Below are 22342 nucleotides of genomic sequence, written 5' to 3' on the forward strand. Positions count from 1 at the left end.
GGGAGAGACCTGGCAGTACCCACAGCAGGCCTTGGTTGCCACTGGGGTCCCAAGGCTGGGGTCCGGGGGGAGCCTGGACGTGGGGCCTGGCCTTCCAGGTCACTGATGCACCTCCGGGATCTGGGCCTCTGGGCTCCACTTAACCTCCCGTCTCTGCCCCATCACACTGGGGCCACCAGAAAACCTGCCCTCCCCCCTCCCTGCCTTCAGGCTTCCGGAGGAGCTGACTTGCTTAGAGCCAGGGGTGGGGGCGGGGTCTCCTCTTGGTCCTGGCTAGGTGTGCGACCCTGGGCAAATCTACCTCTCTGAGCCTCCATTTCCTACTTTATAAAAGCTTTTGTAAGGTTAAAAGATACCAAGAATCAGGTGTAGTGCTCAGTAGTCAAGAGGATGCAGTTCTGCCCCAGGTGGGTGCCCACAGGCCTTACCACTAAGTTCTCATCTCAGCTCCTGTCCCTGCCTCTCTTGGTGCCCTTTGCTTTGTCCACTCAGCGATGCCCTTATTCCTCCTCCCCCATGCCCTCCACCCTGCGTGCCAGCTTCCAGCAGCACGCGCCGCTGCTCTCAGTGCTGGGCTGTCCTGGCAGCCCTCCTACTGGCCTTCTCCCTGGGGATGAGAGCCAGGTCCTGCCCAGTGGCACCCTGGAGCTGGCAGGACCCAGAACTCCTCTGGTACGGCCATTGTGAACAGAAAGGGGGCAAAATGAGGCCCAGAGAGGGGCAGACGCTGACCCATAGTCACGTAGCCCATTTATGGCTGCTTTGGGGCTAGAGCCAGCTCTGGCTGCCACTCCCTGGAGCCCCTGGATTCCCACCTCACCCCACCTGAGGTGTTGGGGTAGAGCTGGGGCCACCTCCCACATCTGCTCCCCCCACCCTACTGGCCCGACGGCAAAGGAAGACACCTGGCAAAGGTTGGCGTCCAGGATCCCACGTGTGGAATTAACTTCCGTTGCCCCTGCTGGTGAGGTGGTGGTCAGGGGCCAGGCCTTCAGGGGCGGATGCCCGAGGACGTGGCGGCACTGTCCCTTCTTGCTGAGGGGATAGTCAGGGGATGTGCCCTTGAGCCCAGGCAGTGGGGAAGGACACGATGGCCTGGTACAGAGCCCAGAGGGGGCCTCGGTTCCTGCTGTTTCCTGCTCTGTTTACAGACAAGCCGCTGTCCTCCCTGGGTTAGGGGAAGGGGTGGGGCAGAGGGCAAGTGCCAAGGTGGCACGAGGCTGGGCACGTGCCTGGTCCCAGATGGTGTCTGAGGAGTGTCAGACACCTGGAGGTTCACGCTGAGGACCCCCGCCCCCACAGGAGCACCTTGAGCTCTTCAAAAGCTGACCTCTGACCTGGGGGCAGCCAGAGTCCAGGTACCCCAAGCCCCGCCCTGGGCCCGGAATCCCCCAGCAGTGAGTCTTGGCTCTGCTTGTAGCATCTGACGCCAGAGGGCCTGAAAATAGCCCCTGGAGGAGGGGGAGGGTGGGGCTATTTAAAGGGCATGGGAGGAACAGAGCCCAGAGGGAGTGAGCGGTCATCATGGCCACTTCAGAGCTGAGCTGCCAGGTGTCCGAGCAGGACTGTGAGCGCCGAGAGGCCTTCTGGGCTGAGTGGAAGGATCTGACGCTGTCCACACGGCCTGAGGAGGGGTGAGTGCTGGCCAGCTGGGGGTCCCTCCTCCCCTCCCCTAGAGCACCCTTCCTGAGCCTTATGAAGCCAGAGCGCAAAGGCCAGGAGAAGTTTCGGGGGGTGGGGGCCAGGAGAGTTCCCGCTGGGGGGAGCGAAGTGGAGTCACCCCTCCAGCACCCCAGGTCCTGGCACCCCAGGTCCTCAGCGTGTGACTGGAGGGCAACAGATCACAGGAGTTCAGTGTCCCCTTCCCCTCTCCTTCCCAGTTGCTCCCTGCATGAGGAGGATGCCCAGCGGCGGGAGACCTACCACCGGCAGGGGCGGTGCCAGGCGCTGGTGCAGCGTTCCCCCTGGCTGGTGATGCGGATGGGCATCCTGGGCCGCGGGCTGCAGGAGTACCAGCTGCCCTACCAGCGGATGCTGCCGCTGCCCATCTTCACCCCTGCCAAGGTGGGCTCCACCAAGGAGGAGCACGAGGACACCCCCATCCAGCTGCAGGAGCTGCTGGCACTGGAAGCAGCCCTGGGTGGCCAGTGTGTGGACCGCCAGGACGTGGCCGAGATCACCAAGCAGCTGCCCCCTGTGGTGCCTGTCAGCAAGCCCGGCGCCCTGTGTCGCACCCTGTCTCGCTCCACGTCCCAGGAAGCACAGAGAGGCTGAGAGGGACGGTGACTTGGGCTCCACAGTGCCTGCCCTGGGCTGGGCCCTTCCTGGCTAGGACCACGGAGGGGAGCTGCTGGCCATGGAAGCTTTGTAGTTTGCCCAGAATTGGGGGCTAGGGGAGGTGGGAGCCAGAGGCCAGGATGCCTGGGTCTCCTGAGTTCCCACAGGGAGGGAGCAAAGACGGTGGGCACTAAGGGTGGAGTGCTGGGGGCCAGCACAGCCGAGTACCCCCAGGAGGAAAGGCAGAAAATGCTGGTGAGGGTAAGAGGTCCCTGAGAGGAGTGACCCCAGTCTGGATTTCAGCTTCAGAGAAGGATGAAGAAAAAGCATAAGGAATGCTCAGGGAAGGAGGCCTGGAGAAGAGCAGAGGGAGGGGGACGTGAAGAGGGCCGAGGCAGGGTGGAGCTCCCAGCACCCTCTGTTAGCGCTGCAATAAATGCTCAATCACATGCCAGAGTTTCGTCTCTTTCCTGGTGGTTGAGGGGCCCACCCGTTGGTGTCCCCCCCATGCTCACTTCTGGGAACAGGCCCTGCATCTGAGCTAAATATGGCAGAGTTAGTGGGTCACCCCATGCTCCTGGGCGGGGCGGGGGGGGGAGGGTTGCAGGGACAGAGCTATAAACAGGGTGGCTGTCTGTCCAGTCCCCCTGACTCTGCTCTGCAGTCCTGGCCTCTGTGTGAGTCCCCTGGCACTGGGCAGTGCCCAGGAGGCCACTTGGCATCCAGGGTTTGTTTAAATGACCTCATGAAGAATATGGAAGGGGCTGGCACCGGGACTGTCCTCAGCTGTGCCTCAGGGTGTGGATGGGGTCAGTGACCCCAAGGCTGACCTCTCTCTTGGTTCTGAATCCAGACAGAATCAATCCTTGGCTGGGGTCAGGTGTTCTACCCTCCCTGCCCTGGGAGCCCAAGGTGGGTTCTTGGGGGTAGGGTGTGTAGGGGGGTGGTCAGGTTCCTGTGTGTGACCCCTGCAGCTGTTGTGGTGACTCATGTCCCAACCTGGCCGCCTGGTCCAACAAGAAGACACTTTCCCTTTGGGACAAGGTGAGGGTAAGGGTGTGGCACAGAGGAGGCCAGGGGCTGGTAGCCTACCCAGGGCCGAGAGGCACTAGACTTAGCCAGAGGAGGGTTCCACTCCAGGAAGACCACGGAGATGGCCCCGCAGAATCCACTTCCCATTTGGGAGGATAGGAAGGGGGACACTGGCATCTCGACAGCCTGGTACCTGGAGTGCCAAGCAATCTGCAGGGCTGGCCTGGCCCTGCTCCCCCAGAGGGGGCTGGAGTGTGGGCTGGGAGATGAGCGGGGTCAGACTCCAGACCAGGCGACACACCTAATCCCTTGGCACCCGAAGGCTCGGATCGCGTCCCCTGGTACCCCTGGCAGCCTGGAGAACGCACCCCGCGTCCTTCCGTCCTCACCTGGGTCCCTCGCCCCGGACGTGACAGAACGTCCCGAGCCTTCCGCCCTCGGCAGCCCCCAGATACGCGGCTGGGAGCCTGCAGGGCCCGCAGGGGAGGCCCGGGCAGTTCCGTCCGCTAAGTGCTTTATCCCTGCTCGCCTGCCCTATCGTCGCTGCCATCTGATGGGCGGGGCCGGAGCTCCGCTCTGGGGCCCCGGGGCGACCGTGGCGGAGGCCAGAACGGACTGTCCTTTCTGGAGTCGGGGCGGGGGGCGGGGGCAACGCTGGAGGACAGGGACGAAAGAGGCCTAGGGGAGAGGCGGAGAAGGGGAGTTGGGGTGACCTCACTAAGGAAGGGGGGGTGGCTGTTGGACAGGGTGTCCCAAGAGATGTCCCTGGCGCTGGGAGCTGGGAATGGGGGAAAGGGCTAGCTTGAACCCTGGCAAAAAAGAAGGGAAGGGATGCCAGGCAAAAGGGGTGAATGGAGAAGAGCTACAGGGAGGAGCTGGGGCTGGTGAACGCAGGGGTCTAAGGAGTCTGGGGGCACGAAGCTGAGGGGCAGGGCGCGGGAGCTGGCCTTGGACCAGGGCAGGTGAGGCAAAGGGTGGAGGGCAGAGGGGAGCAACCGTGGAGCAGGGGCGGGGACGGATGCTCCCCCCGTGTGTCTGCTGCTCCGACACTAAAGGAGATGGATGGGGTAAGGGAAACGCAGCGCGCGTGGCCCCGGGCGGCTCATCGCTCAGCCGCCGCCCCCGCAGCGGAGAGGTCGGGGCGGGGGTCCGGCCGCAGATAAAGGCGAGCGGGGGACAAGGGCGGCCGCGGCAGCAGCATGAGCGGGACAGACCTGAGTCACGCTGCGGGCGCGGCCCCCGACTTAGACCCGGGCCGGGCGGCAGTCGCCTCGGCCTACCAGCGCTTCGAGCCCCGCGCCTACCTCCGCAACAACTACGCGCCCCCTCGGGGGGACCTGAGCGGCCCCGACGGCGTCGGGCCTTGGAAGCTGCGCTGCTTGGCGCAGACCTTCGCCACCGGTGAGCGCTGGGAAACAGGACAAGGAGTCATCAGGGAGCCAAAGGGGCGCGCACGCGACAGCCAGATGGGGATAGGTAGTTAAGGGGTGAAAGCAGAAGAGGAGCAAGCATCCCTCACGTGAGGGGGGCGTCGGGAGGGAGAGCACTCAGAATTGAGAAGTGAGGTGGGGAATGCAGAATGAGGGGCAAAGGCGGAGGAGAGAAGCTGCCAGGCACCTGAGAGTTCCCCCACTTAATCCTCACTGGTAGGTGACTAGAGTGTATAGTTGCGGAGCCTGAGTCACAGAGAGGTTGGGTTCATTTCCCAAGGTAAAAGTCAGCGGACGTTAGAGCCAGACTCAGACCCTGGTTAGTCTAACTCCAGAGCTAATGCTTCTTCCAGACAGAGACACACTTCCAGGGGGAGAAGGAACAGAGAGAGGGGGAAGAAGCCCCAGGTAAGGGAGGCCGTGACTGAGGCTGGGGGCTGCAGGCACAGGCCTAGCACCAGCACCTGCTTCCTCTGCCCCACCCAGGTGAGGTGTCTGGACGCACCCTCATTGACATTGGTTCAGGCCCCACTATCTACCAGCTGCTCAGCGCCTGTGCCCACTTTGAGGACATCACGATGACAGATTTCTTGGAGGTGAACCGCCAGGAGCTGGGGCTCTGGCTGCGAGACGAGCCTGGGGCCTTCGACTGGAGCGTGTACAGCCAGCATGTCTGTCTCATCGAGGGCAAGGGGTAAGGGCTGGGGGTACGGGTTGGGCAGGGGGTTTCCCACGGAGTGGCTGGTGGGAGGCAACAGAGAACGGGGTGTGGGCAGTCCAGAGCCCTGGTCCTGACTCTGCCTTCTGAGTCAAACAGTGAATCCTGCCAAGAGAAGGAGTGCCAGCTGAGAGCCAGGGTGAAGCGGATCCTGCCCATCGACGTGCACCAGCCCCAGCCCCTGGGCGCTGGGAGCCTGGCGCCCCTGCCTGCCGATGCCCTGGTCTCCGCCTTCTGCCTAGAGGCTGTGAGTCCGGACCTTGCCAGCTTCCAGCGGGCCCTGGACCACATCACTACACTGCTGAGGCCCGGGGGGCACCTCCTCCTCATCGGGGCCCTGGAGGAGTCATGGTACCTGGCTGGGGAGGCCAGGCTGGCAGTGGCGCCAGTGCGTGAGGAGGAGGTGAGGGAGGCCCTGGTGCGTAGCGGCTATGAGGTGAGGGATCTGCGTACCTACATCATGCCTTCCCACCTTCGGACAGGCGTAGATGATGTCAAGGGCATCTTCTTCGCCTGGGCCCAGAAGAAGGTGGGGGTGTGAGGCCCCAGTGCATACAGTGTCGGCGGCCCTCACCCACCTAGATTCCCTGTTATCTGAGGTGGCACCTAATAAAGAAATAAGTCCGTGCTGGTTGCTGTTAAGTGCAGTCTGCGGCTCTCCTGGGAAGCAACAAGGGCCCAGAGCTCTCTCTTGTGTTGTGGGCATACGGGAGGCATCAACCCTGGCCTTTTTCCCAGAAGCTTCCATGAAGGAAGGTTTCCGTACACTCATTCTTCCCAAACTAAGGAAAGCCAGGGTCAGAGGAAACTCATTCAGCATCTGCTGTGTGCCAGGCACCTGCTAGGTCCATTCAGTCCTCACACTCGGCAGCAGGTCCTGTTATCCTGTTTGCAGGTGAAGCTCAGAAAGGTTAGGAACAAATAAATAATAGAGGAGCTTAGCAGAGCCCAGAAGGGGAGGTGAAGGGGGATAATTAGGAGAACTTGCAGGCGGTGGTGCTACAACCCAGGCACAAAGGCCAAGGGAAGTCAGAGGGGAAGAACAGGCACCAGCTCCCTCTCCCAGCCCCCACTACGAGCGGGACGGGAGCTCCATCCAGATCTGCTGTTGCCCTGAATCTGGTCTTTGCCATCCCCACTCCCATGGGCCTAGGTAGAGACGCCATCTGCCTGTTGCCTCCAGCCAGCTCTGTCTTCTTCCCTCCGGCCCACCCTACTTACACAAATGAGCCGGAAAAGCGTAGGTGAGTCTGAGAATTGGTTTATTAAGAATGTCCCTTGCCACCCTCCTACCTTAAAATAGTTCTTAGTATCAAAAGAAGTTACAGGTCACCCAAGTCCCTGAGGTTGGAGTCCTAGCTCAGCGCCCTTACCCCCAGGGAGAGGCAAGAGGGCAGAGAATCCCGACTCCTTGCTCCAGTCACAGACACTGCCTTTGGATGGAAAGTTTCCGCAGCTCCATATTCTGTCCTTGTGGAGCAGGAATGTGCTATGGCTGCTGGCAACTGGCAGGGGTCACCTTTACCAGGGTGTAGGTACAGCACGGCCCCTGCCTGCCTCTGGGAAGACCAGAAACCAGACCCAGCCAAAGCCTTCTCCCCTCCTCCCTCAGATTGCCCCCTCCCTCCCCTGGGTCAGGCAGTGGCAAAGGGGCTTAGCAGGCAGGACACTGGGGTAGGGGCTGGCCAACCACGTCCAGGCAAGGAGGATCCCCAGTTTTCTTCCTCCCTCTGCCTCCCAAGGGGCTGATTCTGGGGGAGATCTTGGGTTGTGCAGAAGCCCAACGAGGTTCGTAAAGAGGGCGGCAAAAGAAAGGAACACATATACACACATGCAGCCTGGACACCCTTACCCCTGCCAGATCTTGGGGACACCCTGGCTTTCTGCCTGGCCTGGGGCTGTGTATAGGGTTGGTGCTCAGTAAATGGCTGTGGACGTGATTTGATTCCCCCCCGCCCACTGTGTGGCATTCACACTCCCCTGCACCTCCACTCAGTCTCTACACGTTCCCCTAACCCACACTAACCCGCCTGCCCCCCAACACCACACTTCAAAACCACTCACATACACCCCCGCTTTCCACACTGCACAAGGCCAATGCTCACACACACTGCCCCACCCGGCATCCCACACACCCAGGCCCGTGCCCACCAGCCCGTCACCTACACACTTGGTCTCCCTTACGCACTCACGTGCGAGCTCCCAACCAGAAGAGCAGCACAGGGGCCAGAGGGATTCCTGTCCTGGGTTCTCTGGGGTCCTGGCCCCGAAGAGGGAGTGTGGTGAGGCCTCTGGGGGTCTGACTGGGACAACAGTCTGGGTGAGGCTGCTCCCCGATCCCAACAGCTTGGTCCCTCTAGATCCCATGGGGAGAATGAGACCTGCCTTGAAACCTGGGCAAAGAGCAAGCATCTAGTGCCACCTAGTGGTGCCCCGGAGGAGGGCACGGGGGTAACAGAAGGGGACCCCACTATATCCCCAAAGGCCTGTGGTACCTGGTCTCCCAGCTAGACAGATGGCTCTGGGAACCACCCAGGCAGTGAGGGGATGGGAGGAGGAAGATGATGGCGAGGGAGAGGCAGCCCTCCTCTCGGTGGAGCTAAGAACACAGTTCCAGCCCTGTTCAGCTCCAGGGAGCAGAGGGGTTGCCCATTTTCCTGCCCCAGATGTTCTGAGGCCAGGTCTGAACTGACGCCAGAAACTGTGAGGGCCATGTGGGGGTGAGCAAGGGGCTGGGCAGGTTACATGATTCTGGTCCCACACCCTCCATGTCCAAGTACAAGATGCTAAAAGGAAAAAAAGGCATCTCAAGGATTGGGGCGGGGACGGGGGGAAGAAGGGGAGCCAGCAGGGAGGGACAGAGTCCCCAAGAGGGCAGACCCGCTTCCAGGGCCTTCAGTCCAGTTTGAACTTGGCCTCTGATTCTTTCAGCAGGTAGAGGCTGTCATCTTCCAGAAAGCTGTGGGCCAAGGGAGGAGCCCACTGAGGCACAGCTCTGAGAGCGTCCCCTGGGGGCAGGGTGGGGTGTTGCAGGCGAGCGGGCAGTGGGTGACCAGCGCACAGAGGCCTCTAAGAGGCAGGCAAGGACGGGCAGGGAGGAGCACCCACCTGAAGAAGAGGACGTGGACAGGGATGGTGCTGACGTGCCAGATGGCGTGGGCATCCAGGACCCAGAAGAGAGGCGGGAAGTCTAGCAGCTCGAGCAGGGACAGCCCCTGCAGCAGCAGGACCACCACGATGCACTTGTGCACGTGGGGCAGCCGCTGCCGATTCCGCAGGCACCAGGTCAGCCACCACGCCGCGTTCACCAGGCCTGGGGGCGGGTGGGGGCGGGGAGAGGCTCATTCCCCGACCTCCTTCTCTCCTCCCGAAGTCTCTCCTAGCCCCCATGCTCTGTGACCCCAGGGCCCCCCTCAGGGGCTCCTCCCAACCTCCCCCCTCTCCCACCCCCAATTCTTTTCCCTTCCCTCCCCCTAAGGGTCTTTCTAGAAGCTCCTTCTCTGGGAACAGCACCAATGCCCACCTCCACCCCAAGCCAGCAGCTCTGCAGATGGTCCAGCCCCCCCAGAGACCCTGTCCCACCTCACCGATCGCCACATTGGCCGCCAGGTTGTAGCCATAGTCGAAGCGGACGAGGCTCAGGTAGGAGACGTGCGCCGTCAGCATTAGCAGAAGGAGGGCCCGGAAGGCACTGGCCACGGCCGGGCGCTGCAGCCCCACGGTCCTGCCCCGCCACCCAGAGCCGCTCAGATGCAGGGTGACCCGTCCCGCAGCAGCAGCAGCGTGGGGGAGCCACTGCCCCCTCCCCCATCAAAACAGGCTAGCAGGGCAGGCCTCCAATTCCTGTGGACTTTGCCAACCTCCTTGGAAAGAGCCAGGGCCCCTGGTCCCACCACAGAGTCCCTCTCCAGAGCCGTCTGGAGCGTATGCACGTGCGAGATGAAAGCCCTGGGACAGCACCCCCAGCGGAGAGACTGGCGACCCCTTTCTGCCCCCAGGGTCTGATTTTGCTCCCCCAGCAGCCAAGGCGGGCTCACCTGACACAGCACAGATAGACTGAGTGTAGGATGACAGTGGAGGCACAGAAGTAGTCCATTTTCTGAGGACAAGGAGAGCTGGATGAAGGACCAGTGTGTGGGCAACAGGTGGTGGACAAGGCTTCATGCAGGGCAGGCTCCAGAGGGGACCCACTAGGGATGGGGGCAGGGAGGGGTGGCAGAGGCCCAGCCAGAGTCTAATGTGGGAGTCCTAGGCCTATGGCTGGTGGGGACATGTCTCGTGCTCCTTTTGTCTATCGCTGTCTCATGCCTGAATTCAATAGACTGACCCTTGTATTCACATACAATTTAAAAAAAAACGTGTGCTCAGCAGCGAGGCTTTAGAGGTATTGGTAGAGGGTGCCCGCCAAGACTCCAGAACGTAAGAGCATGCGCAGAGTTCAGAGCGTGGTCTGGAGCTCAGCAGCTGTGGGCTCAAGTCTGGACTGCACCCCTTCACTGGCTGCATGATGCTGGGCAAGTGATTTCACCCCGTCCAAGGCTCAGCTGCCGCATCGGTTAAGAAGAGCCAATAATCACACCTGCCTCACAGGGGTCAAGTGAGGCTCAAGTGCACGAATAGGTTTAAAACGCCCAGCACAGAGCAAGTGCTCCGTGAACCGAGTCAGCACGAGAACTAAGAGAGAACTAAGCCAGCTCTGCCCCACCGCTCCTGGCTCCGCTGGGGACTGTCTCCAGCAGAAACGGGGGTGGGAGGGCGCTCACCTCTGTGACGTCGGTGTCCCTGGTGTGGAAGACTGTGGACCAGAACCAAGCATTGAGGGAGACCTGAGGAGGGAAGTGGCTGGTGAGTGTGGTGCCCCAAGGTGGGGAAGACCCCCCAGAGGGCTCACATCCATCTCACTTTGGGGAAAGGGATCTACAGAGCTGAGAAGCATGCTTCCCCTGGGCCCTGGAGCCCATGGACTGGACAAACCCGTGTCCCTCCACCCCCACCCAGCCCGGGGCCGTCAGGCTCAGCTTCCCACCACCCTGAACCCCCAAGGCCACGGGGGCTGCAGCCGCCACAGGTTCCGGCCTGGCCCGGGAACCAGTTCCAGCACAGTCAAGTTCCCTAGTTACTCAGTGGCTAAGACAACAGCCCCCGGGGAACCTCACCTCCTCCCCCAACTGGCAGGTGCTGATGACAGCCCCACCCGGGCCAGGTGAACCAGTGACCTCAGCCTCTGGTGGCGGGAATGAAGTGGGTGGGGTGGAGGGGCTCGAGCCAGCTTGGGGTGTGTCCAGAGCAAGCAAGCAAGGGAGGGAGATCAAGTAGGTCCCACTGGGGCCAGTCTCTGAGGAGGAGCCTGGCCAACGGAGCCCAGCCTCCTCCCGGCTGGGCCGGCCCAACCCTCCAGGCCCAGGCCAGTGGCTGCTGCTCCAAGCTCTGGGAGGAGTAGAGGAGCAGGGCTGGAGGGGCAGCGGTGGGCAAGGGCCCAAGGGAACGCTGGAGGTCTTTCTCCTGGAAATTAACCGCGGGGAGAGCGCACAGATCATCTTGCAAATGAGGCCTGCCTCTTGTGGGAGTTGGTGCTGACATTTTTTTGAGGGACTGCTGTGTCCACAGCAGAAGCCCAACGTACTGAAAGAAGGGTGGGCTGGGGTGGAGATACACACACTGGAGGGCTGGGAAAGCAGCCAAAGGGAGAAACAGCCAAGGTCTGGCCTGGAACGCCCTGGAGGTGGGGGTGGATGCACTAGGGTGGTACAGGCCTGCCGGAGATGGGTAAAGGGCGGAGCTGCTCAGTGGGGTCCAGTATACCAGGAGAACTGGACAGGCAGGGGACAGAGGGAGCAGGGTAAAAAGCCACTCTCCAGCCGGTATGCAGCAGGAAGGTCAGAGGGTAGGATGAGTTCCCTAATGCAGGCTCGAGGGGGCTTATGAGGAAACGGGAAGAGCAATGGGGTGGAGGCCTGGGCTCTGCTGCAAAGCTGGAAGTCTCTGGAGGCTCGGGGAGTCCGGTGTAAGCCTGTCTGGCCTGGGTCCAGGGCTAACTCCTGCTGCGTATGCTTCTCATGACCTGGGCACAGGCTTTGTCCTTCTGGGCCCGAGCTTCCCCCTGGGACAAATCAGGGGCTGGCCAAAGTGATCCTTTGTCCCCTTTCCAGCCCTGATGTCAGGTGATCAGTCCAGGTCAGGCTGCTTCCTCCTTTGAGGACAGCCATCCTGTCCCATCCCTGGTGCTATCCCTTCCCCAGAGACAGCAATGGAGGCATGGTCCGGAGGCTGGAAAACGGGTCATTTTCCAGAGCAGAGTCGTTTCTCAGACTCTGCTTCTGCAGAGTCTGTGGTACTCAGGGTCAGCGTGGGGAGAGAAGCAGGCCCGGGGCTGGAGACGGGGCCCAGGCGATCACATGGGCCAGGTCTCCTGGGCAGGCGAGGAACAGGGACACCCTTGGGGAAGAGTAGCCCTGGAGCCAACGTGAGGGGGAGGTGGTGGGGAAGGCAGCAGGGAATGGCGGCCAGCCAGGCCTCCTTGTCACCCATGGCAGGAAGGGGGAGGTGACAGGAGGACTGAACTAAGTGGTGGCTGGGGGTTGGGGGGGATGCACAGGGCTAGGGCTTAGCTCTATGGGATGGGGCTGGGGGCGGCTTGGTTCCCTGTCCAACTGCCTCCCCAGGGGGCCTTCCACTTACAGAGACCCACCTGAAGCCTGGACTCTGCACCCCTGAAAAGTCCCCTCTCCCCTTGGGAGTTTCCCATTATGGAGGGCTCCTCTTCTGACCCTCTCCACAGATTTGGGAGATAGTGTCATTAACAATGCAGGCCCTAGGGCCAGACTGCCAGGGTTCAAATCCTGCCTCTGCATTTCCTGTGTGTCCTTGGGCAAGTTATTTAGCCTTGCTGTGCCTCAGTTTTCTCATCTGTAAAATGGGAATAATCATAGTATTGATAAGGATTTAATGAGCAATACAAGTACAGTGTACAGCACAGCGCCCAGGAACAGGGTTAAACATTAGGAGTTACTTCTCCCCACCTAGTTGACCAGTGTGGGATCCTCACACCACTTCACAGACTTGAGGCCAAAGAGCCCAAGTCTGCCTCCCATTCTCCCTGCCGGCCAGGGAGGTCTAGGCCAAGAAGGGGTGGTCTCCCCACAACTGCCTAGGCTCATCCCATAGTTCCAGGCTGGGGGCAGGATGTCTGCAGCCTCCATAAGGAGATGGACTCTGGGTTCAAGTTCTGCCTCGGCCCCTAAAGAGCTGTGTGATCTTGAACAAATAACAGCTTCTCTGAGCCTCAGCTGCCTCACCTACAAAACGGGGTTCATAATAGCATCCACTGCGTAAGAGGGTTGTGAGGACGATGTCTGCAAAATACGGGGCACAAAGAAGCCATTCAGTAAGTGGTGGCTGTTACTGTGGCCTGGCACATGCTAGGTGACCCAGAAATGTCAGTTTCCTTCATCATGTCCAGGGACTGACCCCCTACCACTTCCCTTCACCTGACACCCCCCCCTGCAAAGGTCACAGTGTTCCAGGGCAAACCACAGGGCCCCAGGGTCTCTTGATTCCAGAACGCAGATGCCTCAGCTGTAGGAAGAGGCCCCTCCTCCCTGCTCCTGAGCCACTACCCCAGCAGGATGCACCGAAGAGATGCTACTTCTCTTCACTTGAGTTTGTCATCAAGACTCAAGCGAAGGGACAGAGGGCCGTGGAGGGAAGGGACAGCCCAAGTGTACGGCTGCTCCCAGCCTCCTCAGGCAAGCCTGAGTAGAATGAGGGGGCCGGGGGGGTAACTGGTCAATCAGACAGGCCAGGAGCGCGATGGACGCCAAGAACTTTGCGTAAACACTGAGGGAAGGGGGAGGCGGGGCAGGTTGCCAACGAGGGTGGAACTGGTGGGGGACAAGGAAGGCTGGGCGGAGGGAGAGCAGGAGGCTGTTTCAGTCTGTTGGAAAATGGGAAAATTGAGACAAAAATATCACAGCCGTGAAACTGGTTGGATGCCAAGTGAGCCAGATCCGTCAGGAATTCGACCCCAGTACTAAGCCCCAGTGCTCGGGGCTGTCATTGACACCACTGAGGTGGGGACAAGTGGGTCTTTAAATAGCTCGGTGTCTCAGAAGTGGGGGAGGCAGAATGTTAAATATGATGCCTGCTGCCATCCTGGGCCCCCCCAGAGGCCTCAGGCAGGGCAAGCCGGCCCCAGTTCACTCCTGAGAAAGGAATGGGCAAGAAGTGGATGGAGACTAGAGAAGGGGGGCTTTTTCCACCATCAAAAAGGATCCCTTGGGCTTCCCTGGTGGCAGAGTGGTTGGGACTCTGCCTGCCGATGCAGGGGACACGGGTTCGTGCCCTGGTCTGGGAAGATCCCACATGCCACGGAGCGGCTGGGCCCGTGAGCCATGGCCGCTGAGCCTGCGCGTCCGGAGCCTGTGCTCCGCGGCGGGAGAGGCCGCAGCAGTGAGAGGCCCGTGTACCCGCAAAAAAAAAAAAAAAAAAAAAAATCCCTTGATTTCTTGCCATTGCCTGTTCCACTGGCTCTTGTCTGACCGTAGGGACGTCCTTCCTGAAGTCTAGCCACCATTCTGCTGTAGGCTTAACCTGTCTCTTCTCACAGTTCCCTCAGCAGAGGTAGGGTACAGTTAGCCCCCACCTCCCTGAATCATTCTGCAGAGAGAGTCTGGGACTTCCCGGCACCCTCAGCCTCACCTCTACCCCTGAGGACCTTTCCTTGTTGGATGAAGGGGCAGAGCACTGGTCTGGCCTGGCAGCTTCGGCAGAGAGCAGAGGCCCCTGATTCCACGAAGTCAAAGGTCTGTGGAGGGCCGAGTTTTCGAGGCTCCTCCAAAGCCTGGCTGCTGCCCAGCCTACGTCCAGGTCTAAATGCCAAGGCAGGGGTTGACTTCTCTTGCCAAAGCTTCATTAGCTCTGCTAATTCCCGGAGAAAAAGACTGAGACCCACTCCCCTCCCCAAGACCTAAGCTGGAGCAGATGGGGGGGCCTTCCCACCCCACCCCACCAGAAATCAGGAGCCCCACTTGTTCCAGAAAACCCAGCCCAGGACAAAGTCCACTGCCACACCCTCCACAGAGCTTGGGGTCCTTCGCGCTTGCAAACATACACAGGACTAAAGGTCAAGTGTAAAATCCAAACTGGATCATCAAAGGGAGTGTGGGCACTGAGACTCTGTCCCTCGAGGGCCTACTGGTGCGTGAAGTGGGTCCCATGTCCCAGGACACCACATCCCATAGGGTGCCCTGTGACACAGGCCCCAGGTATCTGTCCCCTCTCAACCTAACATCTCCTGATCTGTCCCTAAGGGTCCTTGGTCACACTGGACTGCAGGGTACACCTGGGAGGTATGATCCTCACCAAGAAGGAAGCTGAGTGGCAGATGCCAGTGAGATGAAAGACCCAAGAAACAGGGAGATCAAGGAAAGAGCTGTGAAGTGACCACTGGCCTCTGGTGCGTGTCGTGAAGACAAACGCTGGGACCCTCAGACCAGCACGTCCACCCAGGGAGGCTCTGAGTTTAGTTCGGAGAGATCAGGCCGGGCTGTCCTGTGCTAACAGGGGCAGGGGCGAGGGGGCGGTAAAGCGGTGAGCCAGGCGGCAGTGTCCCTGGAAGAACCCCAAGGGAAAGGGGACGGGTGTACTGTCCTCAGTTTCCCCACCCTTCCTGCTTTCTTGGCCAGGACCAAATTCCCTTCTCTGTGTGAGGCCTAAAACAGGAAGTGGTGGCTCTATCCCACCCATGCCTGTGACAGGCTGGGCTGATGCCAGGCCCTTGCCTACACAAGAGTCCTTGCCTCTCAGCCTGGCACTTGGGGCCCTCTCTGCTTCATCTTACCCCCCTTCGACTCCCTTTCACCCAGCCACGCTGTGGTCAGGCTGACCTTCCCAAGGATGCCTGTCCAGGCCCCACACTGACCAGCTTCTGCACCTTTGCTCCTGCTGTGCCCCCAGCCTGGAATGCTGGAATCTAACCTCCTCTCCTGCCACGTGCACACGTCTAAGCCTGACCAGGCCTACGAATCCCGGATGAAGCCTCTCCTCCTCTCTGCGCTTCCCTGAAAGACTTCTCCCCCAGACGATATGATCTCCCCACCTCACAGCTCCCAAAGCTCTCTCCCTGAGCCCTCCTCACCTCTGCCTCCATCCTGCCGCCCAGATTGGCAGGACCTGGACCTCCCACTTGGCTTAGCTCCTTGGGGCGGGGACTTCAGCTACCACAAGTGCTAACCTCTTTCTCCACCCACGGCAGATAAGCATTTCGCACAGCACGTGGAGAGAGCCCAGAGAGGGACTAGGTGCTCAGGCCCTGGAGCCAGACAGCCCTGGGTGCCAGCCTGTCTCCACTATTCACTACCCTGTTAGCTGTTAACTTGGGGCAGGTTTTCCCCACTCTGAGCCTTCCACAAAGCTCACAGTGGTATTACAAGGATTAAGTGAGAAAATGTATGTACAGAACTGAGGACCGTGCCCGTCACGTAATCTGTGTTCCATAACTGATAAAAATTATTAACGTCTATCGAATGGGAAGAGTTAGGGAGGAGCTGCATCACCCAGAGGCTCAGCAGCCCCCTTGCTGCCCTGCTTCCGATCCCCATCCCTCAAGTCTGAGGTTTGGCCTGGACTTCCGGCACCCCAACACTATCAGTTTCCCCAAGGTCCTCAGAGATCTCAGGGTCGCCAGATCTAGGGGCGGCCTTCAGTCTCATTTTATTTGACTGAAGCAGAACTCAGGAGTATGGCCTACTCTCTCCTTCCTGTCCTTGTCCCAGGGATCCCCCAACCACACGATGGATCATTTTCCACCTCCCCCTCTGGCCACTCCTTTTGTCTCTGTTGCTGGCTCATCCTCCTCTATTCAGCCATTAAGTTTTGGGGTTCCTCGAGGCTCCATCCTAGACCCCTTCTCTTCTCACCAAGTTCCCCCCTGGTGACTGCATCCACAGTTTCTATCACTGTCTCCTAAGCAGAAGCACAGGGGTCATCCTTGATTTCTCTCTTCCCATCTTAGGTTATCCACATAGCCAAGAAGGTAAGAGTGGAGCCAGATGCCTAGATTCAAACCCTGGCTCCGGGGCAGATTACTTAACCTTTCCAGTCCTTGGTTTCCTCATCTGTAAACTGGGGACAATACTACTACCTACCTCATAAACTTGTTATGGTATTAACAAGGTTAACATTTATAAAACGCTTAGAACGGTGCCTGGCACACAGTAACAGCTATGTAGTTGTTTGTAAAATAAAAACATTTAAAAAATTTTAATGTCACCTCCAAAACAGAGCTCAAACATACTTCTCTTTAATACCTTCCTTCCCAAGACCCAGGCCACCTCTCTAGTCTCGCTACTGTGCCCTATGCTAAAATTCCCAACTAGGCCCCGCATCCACTCCTGCCCGCTCCAACCTGGTCTCTACACAGTAGCCAGAATAGCAGATATGTTCACGAAGCCCCTTCTCTCCAACCCTCATTGCTTCATGAGGCTTTGACCGTCGAGATCTAAAGTGTTACTGTGCCTTCCAGGCTCTCCATCCCCATCCATCTCCAGGCTGCACCTGCTGCCCACCCGCCTCACACCCCCTCCCAGCTTCCTGCCTGGTCGGTCTCCTGGCCTTTCAGGTCCTCATATAACCTGCACTCTGTCCTGCCAGTGCACATTCACTCATCATTCTGATTTGACCTCACACACCCCTTCCTCAGGGAAGGCTTCCCTGGACTGCCCTGTACTGGTCTAGACCCCATCACACACCCCGACAGCAGCACACATCTATCCTCCACTGCACTTGTTCACAGCTGTCCTTTTACATTCAATTGTGTGCTTATGTGATTAGTACCAGAGGGCAGGGACCTGTCTGTTTTTATATCCTTGTGGATCTCCTGCACCCAACAAAGTGCCTGGCACAGAGCAGGCGCTCGATATATGAACAAGAGGCTGCTTTGATGGCAGGAAGGTGAGTGAGGGTGGGCGGTTTCCCTAAGGCTTCCAGCGGTAGCGCTGGTCTAGAGACATCCACCGCCACCTCCCCCCCCCCCAGGTTGCTGTGGCTCCTGCACCACGGTCCCTGCTTCGCGCACAGCTCCACGCTCTGGAGGCTGGCTCTTCTGACCAGCCATTCTGTGAAGCTCACAGCCCTCTCTGGATACTCAGATGGAACATATTGCAGCTTCTCCAGGGATGGTCTAAGACCAGACTGAACTCTAGATGGAGTGCTGTGGCTGCTACTGCCTCCAGGCCTCAGCTGGGGCTGACAGTGCTTTGAACCTTCCAGAGGGGTCCTTGGAAAGACCTGTGGTCCCCGCATGCTCCCTACCGCCCATCTCCCTTCTGTGTTTGTAAATTGCCCTGCTGGGTGTTTCAGCAGCTTGCTGCTTCAGGACAAGAACAATGTTTCTTTCCTCTCTCCCACTCTCTCAAACAGCCTGACCTAGGACTCTGCTAGAAACGGAAGGCCTAATTCAGTACCTTCCGTGTTCTCCCCAGGCTCGACCATCCCATAGCTGCAACTTTAACCCTGGAAAACAGAGGGGAAGCTAGGTGGGTGATAATGGGGATCTAAGAGTTCCTCATTCCTGGGTGAGGGTGTTGAGCAGGAATCCTGCCAGGTTACCTACCCAAGCGAAGGCCACGCAGGTAGGGTACATAGGGGATGAGGCTGGCACGGAGGTGCGGTAGCGACAGAGCATAACCAGGCTGGCCAGGCCATTGAGGAAAGAGGCCACGGCAGAAGCTGGTTCTTGGAAGCACAGGAACCGGAAGAAGGGCCACTGAAAAAGGAGCACAGGGAGGGGCCTGAGGAGCAAGCAATGCCCAGTTGGTCCAACCTACCGCTGCTTGACCTGCTGCATCACCAGGCCCCCGGCCGGCTCCGCAGCTCTGGACCTTGGCCAAAGCCTCAGGGGCAGTCCCTCTTCAGCTCCGCAAACTCCCCTGCAGTCCCTGGGTGAGCGTTACCCCTCTATCCTGGCCAGCACTCACAGCACTGGGAAGACCAGGCCGGGCAGTGTGGATGGCTCAGTATGGCCTGGTGGAAATAGCAGACCTGCCATCTAGAAGACACAGGTCCTAATCCCTCCTCTACCACTAACCACAGCCCTCTGAGCCTCAGCTTACTCTGTGACAAACTGGGGAGAATAATTCTTGCCAACCTCAACACTCTAGAACAGGATCATACTGGATCAAAAGGCATCAGCAAGCTGTGTCTCGCTGGGCAATCTGAGGGGGCATTATTATTTTAATCCAGACTCCTACTGAAGAAGCAACAGAAAGTGTGCTGGGGGATGCTCAGGGAATTGGTCTTTGTAGCAAGGTGGGCATCTCAACCACCCTAAGCAGCCCAGGACCACTCCCTGAGGAGACTCCAAAGCCTCCCAGATCCTGTTACCTCAAATCCAGAGGCAGGACACATTGTTCCCATCTGAAGATAACCAGCATGTTTTGAGAAAAACAGGTACCTGCCCCAAACACACACTCATCACCCCACACCCTGGCCTGCTTGGACAGCGTGGTCCAACTAGAGGCATCTTACTCCCATCATCTACCTAACCCTGACCCTCCAACTCACCTTGCCATGGAACTGAGGCACTTTGTGACCTTCCTGGAGGTAGAGGCCAACGGTGACCCACATACACTCATACTTACAGTCATCCTGACAGGTCCAGCCTGAAACAGATAAATATGGCCTGGTGAACTCCCCAGCATAGGGAGGCACAGAGAGAGCTCGAATGGGGCCCAAACTCAAACACAGGCCAAGAGGTCCTGCAGGTTGGAGAGAACCAGAAGAAATAGGAAAATTCTAGCTTCCTGCTTGGATGGATGAGAGATGGTGTAAAATATACATAAGGGAAAGGCATGTGTGTGTGTGTTTTAGCGGGTAGGAGTGTACAGTGAGCAAGTGGAGATGTTTCTTCTCTCTTCCTTTCACCCAAGACGGAGACTTTGGCATCTGATGGACTCATCTGTGGATACCTGGGTTTACGTTTGCCTTTCCTGAACACAGGATTTTCTCTCACTCACCAGGGAGAAACCCTTGCCGTTTTACACCCCATCTATGAAAATGAAGGCCAGATTCTTCAGTCTGACTTTTAAGGCCCCATATTCCCTTTCTAACTTTATTTCCCACTACTCCTTTTCATGCACCCTGCTCGCTGAGTAAACCAAGCTGCTGGATGTGTCCATATCTGTCCAGGGCCTCCACTCTCTGTTTTCTGTCTGGTATGCAAAGGGATAGTAAAGAGAAGAAACGTGTAGTCAAACAGGCCAGAACTAAAAACTCCACTTTACCACTTACTGGCTGTGTGATTTTGGGCAGGACACTTAACCTCTCTGAGTCTCCCCATCTGCAAAAATCAGGTTAAGAGAATTGACCTCAAAGGGTTGTTGTGAAAAATAACTATTTTGACACCTGCCACAAAGGAAGTGCCCACTATGGCCACAGGCCTAGATTTAATGCATCCATCCAGAAGCCCTTCCTCTCGAATGTTCCAAGATAATCACTGCCCCCACCTCCTCAAAGCCAGAAACGATTCCTTCCTCCCTATTACTTAATCTAAGAGTCCTTTGGGGCTCAAATCATCCTCTCCCTTGCCCTTGAGAAGGCTAAAGTCCCCTTGGGGACTGTGAGCCCCGAAGTCAGGACCCTGGTCTGATTTCAGTGTCCTTCCAGGTCTTTGTACCCAGGAGGTAGTAAATGCCCATTTGACTGACTAAATAAAAAGTAAATGAAGCTCCTGGTTGACAGACTATCTAATCACTCTGGGGTTCCACTCACTCACACTCACAATGGACCCGGGAGAGGAACTAAGGTACAGATTGCAGAGTGGTCTTCGGGGGCGAAAGGGGCAGGGCAAGTCCAATGGGCGGGGCCTATCGCGGGGTGGGGCTTACCTGCTAGACTCATGTAGATTGGCTGGCGGGAGCGGAAGTGCTTCAGTGCGCCCCCCGAACAGTTCCGCTCCTCGCACCGCAGCACGCAGTCGCGGTACACCGGCTCGCGATCGCCCTGGGAACCGCTTGCTAGTGCGGCTGCCCCAACCAGCAGCACCAGCCGCACCGTTCCCCCGGCCATCCCTTCACCCTGGCCCTCCGCCGGCGGAGGAGCTTAGGAGTCTTCACTTCCGGAGTAACCGGAAGTGCCTTGTGTTCTTTCATCTACTCTCCGCTGAAGTCCACCCCAGTTTAAATAAACGTTCCCGGAATTTTTTGGGCGCCTGCCCCGCCCCTCGCCTTAATGTTATTTGCATGTAACAGACGTCAGGGTTAGGGGAGGGGAGACACCAGGTGGGTTAAGAAGCAAAATAAAGTGGTATCTTATCAACATCCGTCTTCTTTCTTTTCCAGGGCCTCTTTATTTCAGGTAGGGCTAGTTTTCTGTCCCCAGCCCTGTCGGGTTTCCACTCCCTAATGTACCCGGAACTGTCCACTTATCTCCATCTTCACTGGCACCGCCACCCTAGTTAAAGACATCGTCTGTCGCCGAGGCAACCGCATTAGCCTCTTAACACATCCCCCTACTTCTACTTCTACTCCTCCAGCCCATGCTCTATTTCCAAAAATTCAAATTTGACCATGTCATCCTTCTTCATAAAATACTGGCTCCCACTTGCCTCAAGATAAAATCATAACTCCACAAGCCCTGCACGATCCAGCCCCTGCCTACTGGTCTCCCTCACTCGTCTGCCCCAGACTCCCCTCAAGGGGTCATGTCTCTCAAGCCCCGTGGCTCTGCCTCGTCTGTATCACTCTTGCTGTCACTCCTGCTGATTCTTTTAGTCTCAACTTAAACACTACTTCTGGGGGTGATAACACCTGGAGGGTGCTATAACATACAGTGGTCTCTTTGTCTTGTTTACCACTCTACTACCAGCACTAGTACAGAATTTACCTCAGGGTAGGCACTCGCTAAGAACGCGTTGTTTTTGTTTTTGCTTTTGTGTTTGTTGTTGTTTTTTTTAAGTAAATGAACGACGTAATTCATCGTAAGAATTTGGGCGCCAAACCAGGGCTGTCAAATCACCAGTGTGATTCAGACCACGCTGAGATAGGAGAGGTGTCCTGTTTCAAGAAAAATTAACAGAAGGATCTTTGGGAATAGAACACTCGCTTTATATCACCCCTCCTCCCCACACTACCACCAGCACAAACACACACACCCGTCTCATTGGCGCATTGACGCCTTGTAGCTAGATGCATAATTAGTGTGTGTGTAGATTAATGACTGCCTTTCCTCCTCTCCACTCTCTTCACCCCTGGTCAACTTTTTATCTTGGGAGGTGGAATGAGCTGGAAGTAAAATTGGATTTGGATTCTGTTCATTCACTCGTTTGGCAAACATTTCCTGAGCACTTAGCCCTAGCACCAAGGTGGCAAGGCACAACTCCAGGAGGCACCATTCATATTGTATGTTCTGTGAATGGCGCTCAGGGGTGCTTCATTCACATTCTATTTTCTGTGAATGGTGTCTCTTCCAGTTAAATATAACATGAATAGTGTCCCCTGGAGTTGGGCACCCAGTTGATACTGATTGGGAAGCTGAAATGAACAAAACAACCACTCAGCCCTCCAGGAGCTGATGGAAAACAATAGAGTGCTAATACTACTTTGCATCTGATGGATCGTTTCATTTTTTTTTTAATCTTAAAATTTTATTTTTTAGTTTTTAATTGAAGTATAGTTTATTTACAATTTTGTGTGATAGATCAGTCCTTTTATAATACATTATTTTATTTTGTCCTTACTATAACGCTTGGATGAACCTTTTTATGAGGATCCCCATTTAAAGATGAGGAAATTTAGAATTAAAGAGGATGAAATATGGACAAAGCAGGAATTCTCCCTCTGAGAGAACACCAAGGTAGAAATAGAGCTCTTTTAAAACTTTTAAGGTTCCA

The 22342-nt window shown here is 57.5% G+C and overlaps 3 protein-coding genes across 12 annotated transcripts; 2 read left to right on the forward strand and 1 right to left on the reverse strand.

Annotated features, from left to right (window-relative positions):
- The first annotated feature begins 1474 nt into the window (after positions 1–1474).
- Positions 1475–2726, forward strand: TCAP (titin-cap). The gene is made up of 2 exons (XM_060134189.1): positions 1475–1634; positions 1881–2726. The coding sequence occupies exons 1-2, from the start codon at positions 1525–1527 to the stop codon at positions 2272–2274; spliced, it is 504 nt and encodes a 167-aa protein (XP_059990172.1). The 5' UTR covers positions 1475–1524; the 3' UTR covers positions 2275–2726.
- A 467-nt stretch (positions 2727–3193) lies between these two features.
- On the forward strand, positions 3194–6084 carry PNMT (phenylethanolamine N-methyltransferase). 3 transcript variants are annotated; one of them, XM_060134188.1, is made up of 3 exons: positions 3194–3321; positions 5226–5433; positions 5557–6084. In XM_060134188.1, exons 1-3 carry the CDS (start codon positions 3267–3269, stop codon positions 5996–5998), a joined length of 705 nt encoding a protein of 234 aa, XP_059990171.1. In that variant the 5' UTR covers positions 3194–3266; the 3' UTR covers positions 5999–6084. The 3 variants fall into 3 exon arrangements, with proteins under 3 accessions (XP_059990171.1, XP_059990169.1, XP_059990170.1); XM_060134186.1 differs by lacking the exon at positions 3194–3321 and adding an exon at positions 4068–4710; XM_060134187.1 differs by lacking the exon at positions 3194–3321 and adding an exon at positions 4068–4710 and having other exon boundaries at positions 5265–5433.
- Positions 6085–8279: 2195 nt separating this feature from the next.
- Positions 8280–20579, reverse strand: PGAP3 (post-GPI attachment to proteins phospholipase 3). 8 transcript variants are annotated; one of them, XM_060134179.1, is made up of 8 exons: positions 20340–20579; positions 19018–19115; positions 18068–18220; positions 10221–10283; positions 9495–9556; positions 9045–9181; positions 8566–8770; positions 8280–8416 (listed from the first exon to the last, which is right to left on the reverse strand). In XM_060134179.1, exons 1-8 carry the CDS (start codon positions 20518–20520, stop codon positions 8353–8355), a joined length of 963 nt encoding a protein of 320 aa, XP_059990162.1. In that variant the 5' UTR covers positions 20521–20579; the 3' UTR covers positions 8280–8352. The 8 variants fall into 8 exon arrangements, with proteins under 8 accessions (XP_059990162.1, XP_059990167.1, XP_059990163.1 ...); XM_060134180.1 differs by adding an exon at positions 19744–19792 and having other exon boundaries at positions 8344–8770; positions 20340–20474; XM_060134183.1 differs by lacking the exon at positions 20340–20579 and adding exons at positions 19775–19792; positions 20234–20273 and having other exon boundaries at positions 8344–8770.
- Between the last annotated feature and the right edge of the window lie 1763 nt (positions 20580–22342).

This window comes from Lagenorhynchus albirostris, chromosome 20 (assembly GCF_949774975.1).
Source record: "Lagenorhynchus albirostris chromosome 20, mLagAlb1.1, whole genome shotgun sequence".
Lineage (NCBI taxonomy): Eukaryota > Metazoa > Chordata > Mammalia > Artiodactyla > Delphinidae > Lagenorhynchus > Lagenorhynchus albirostris.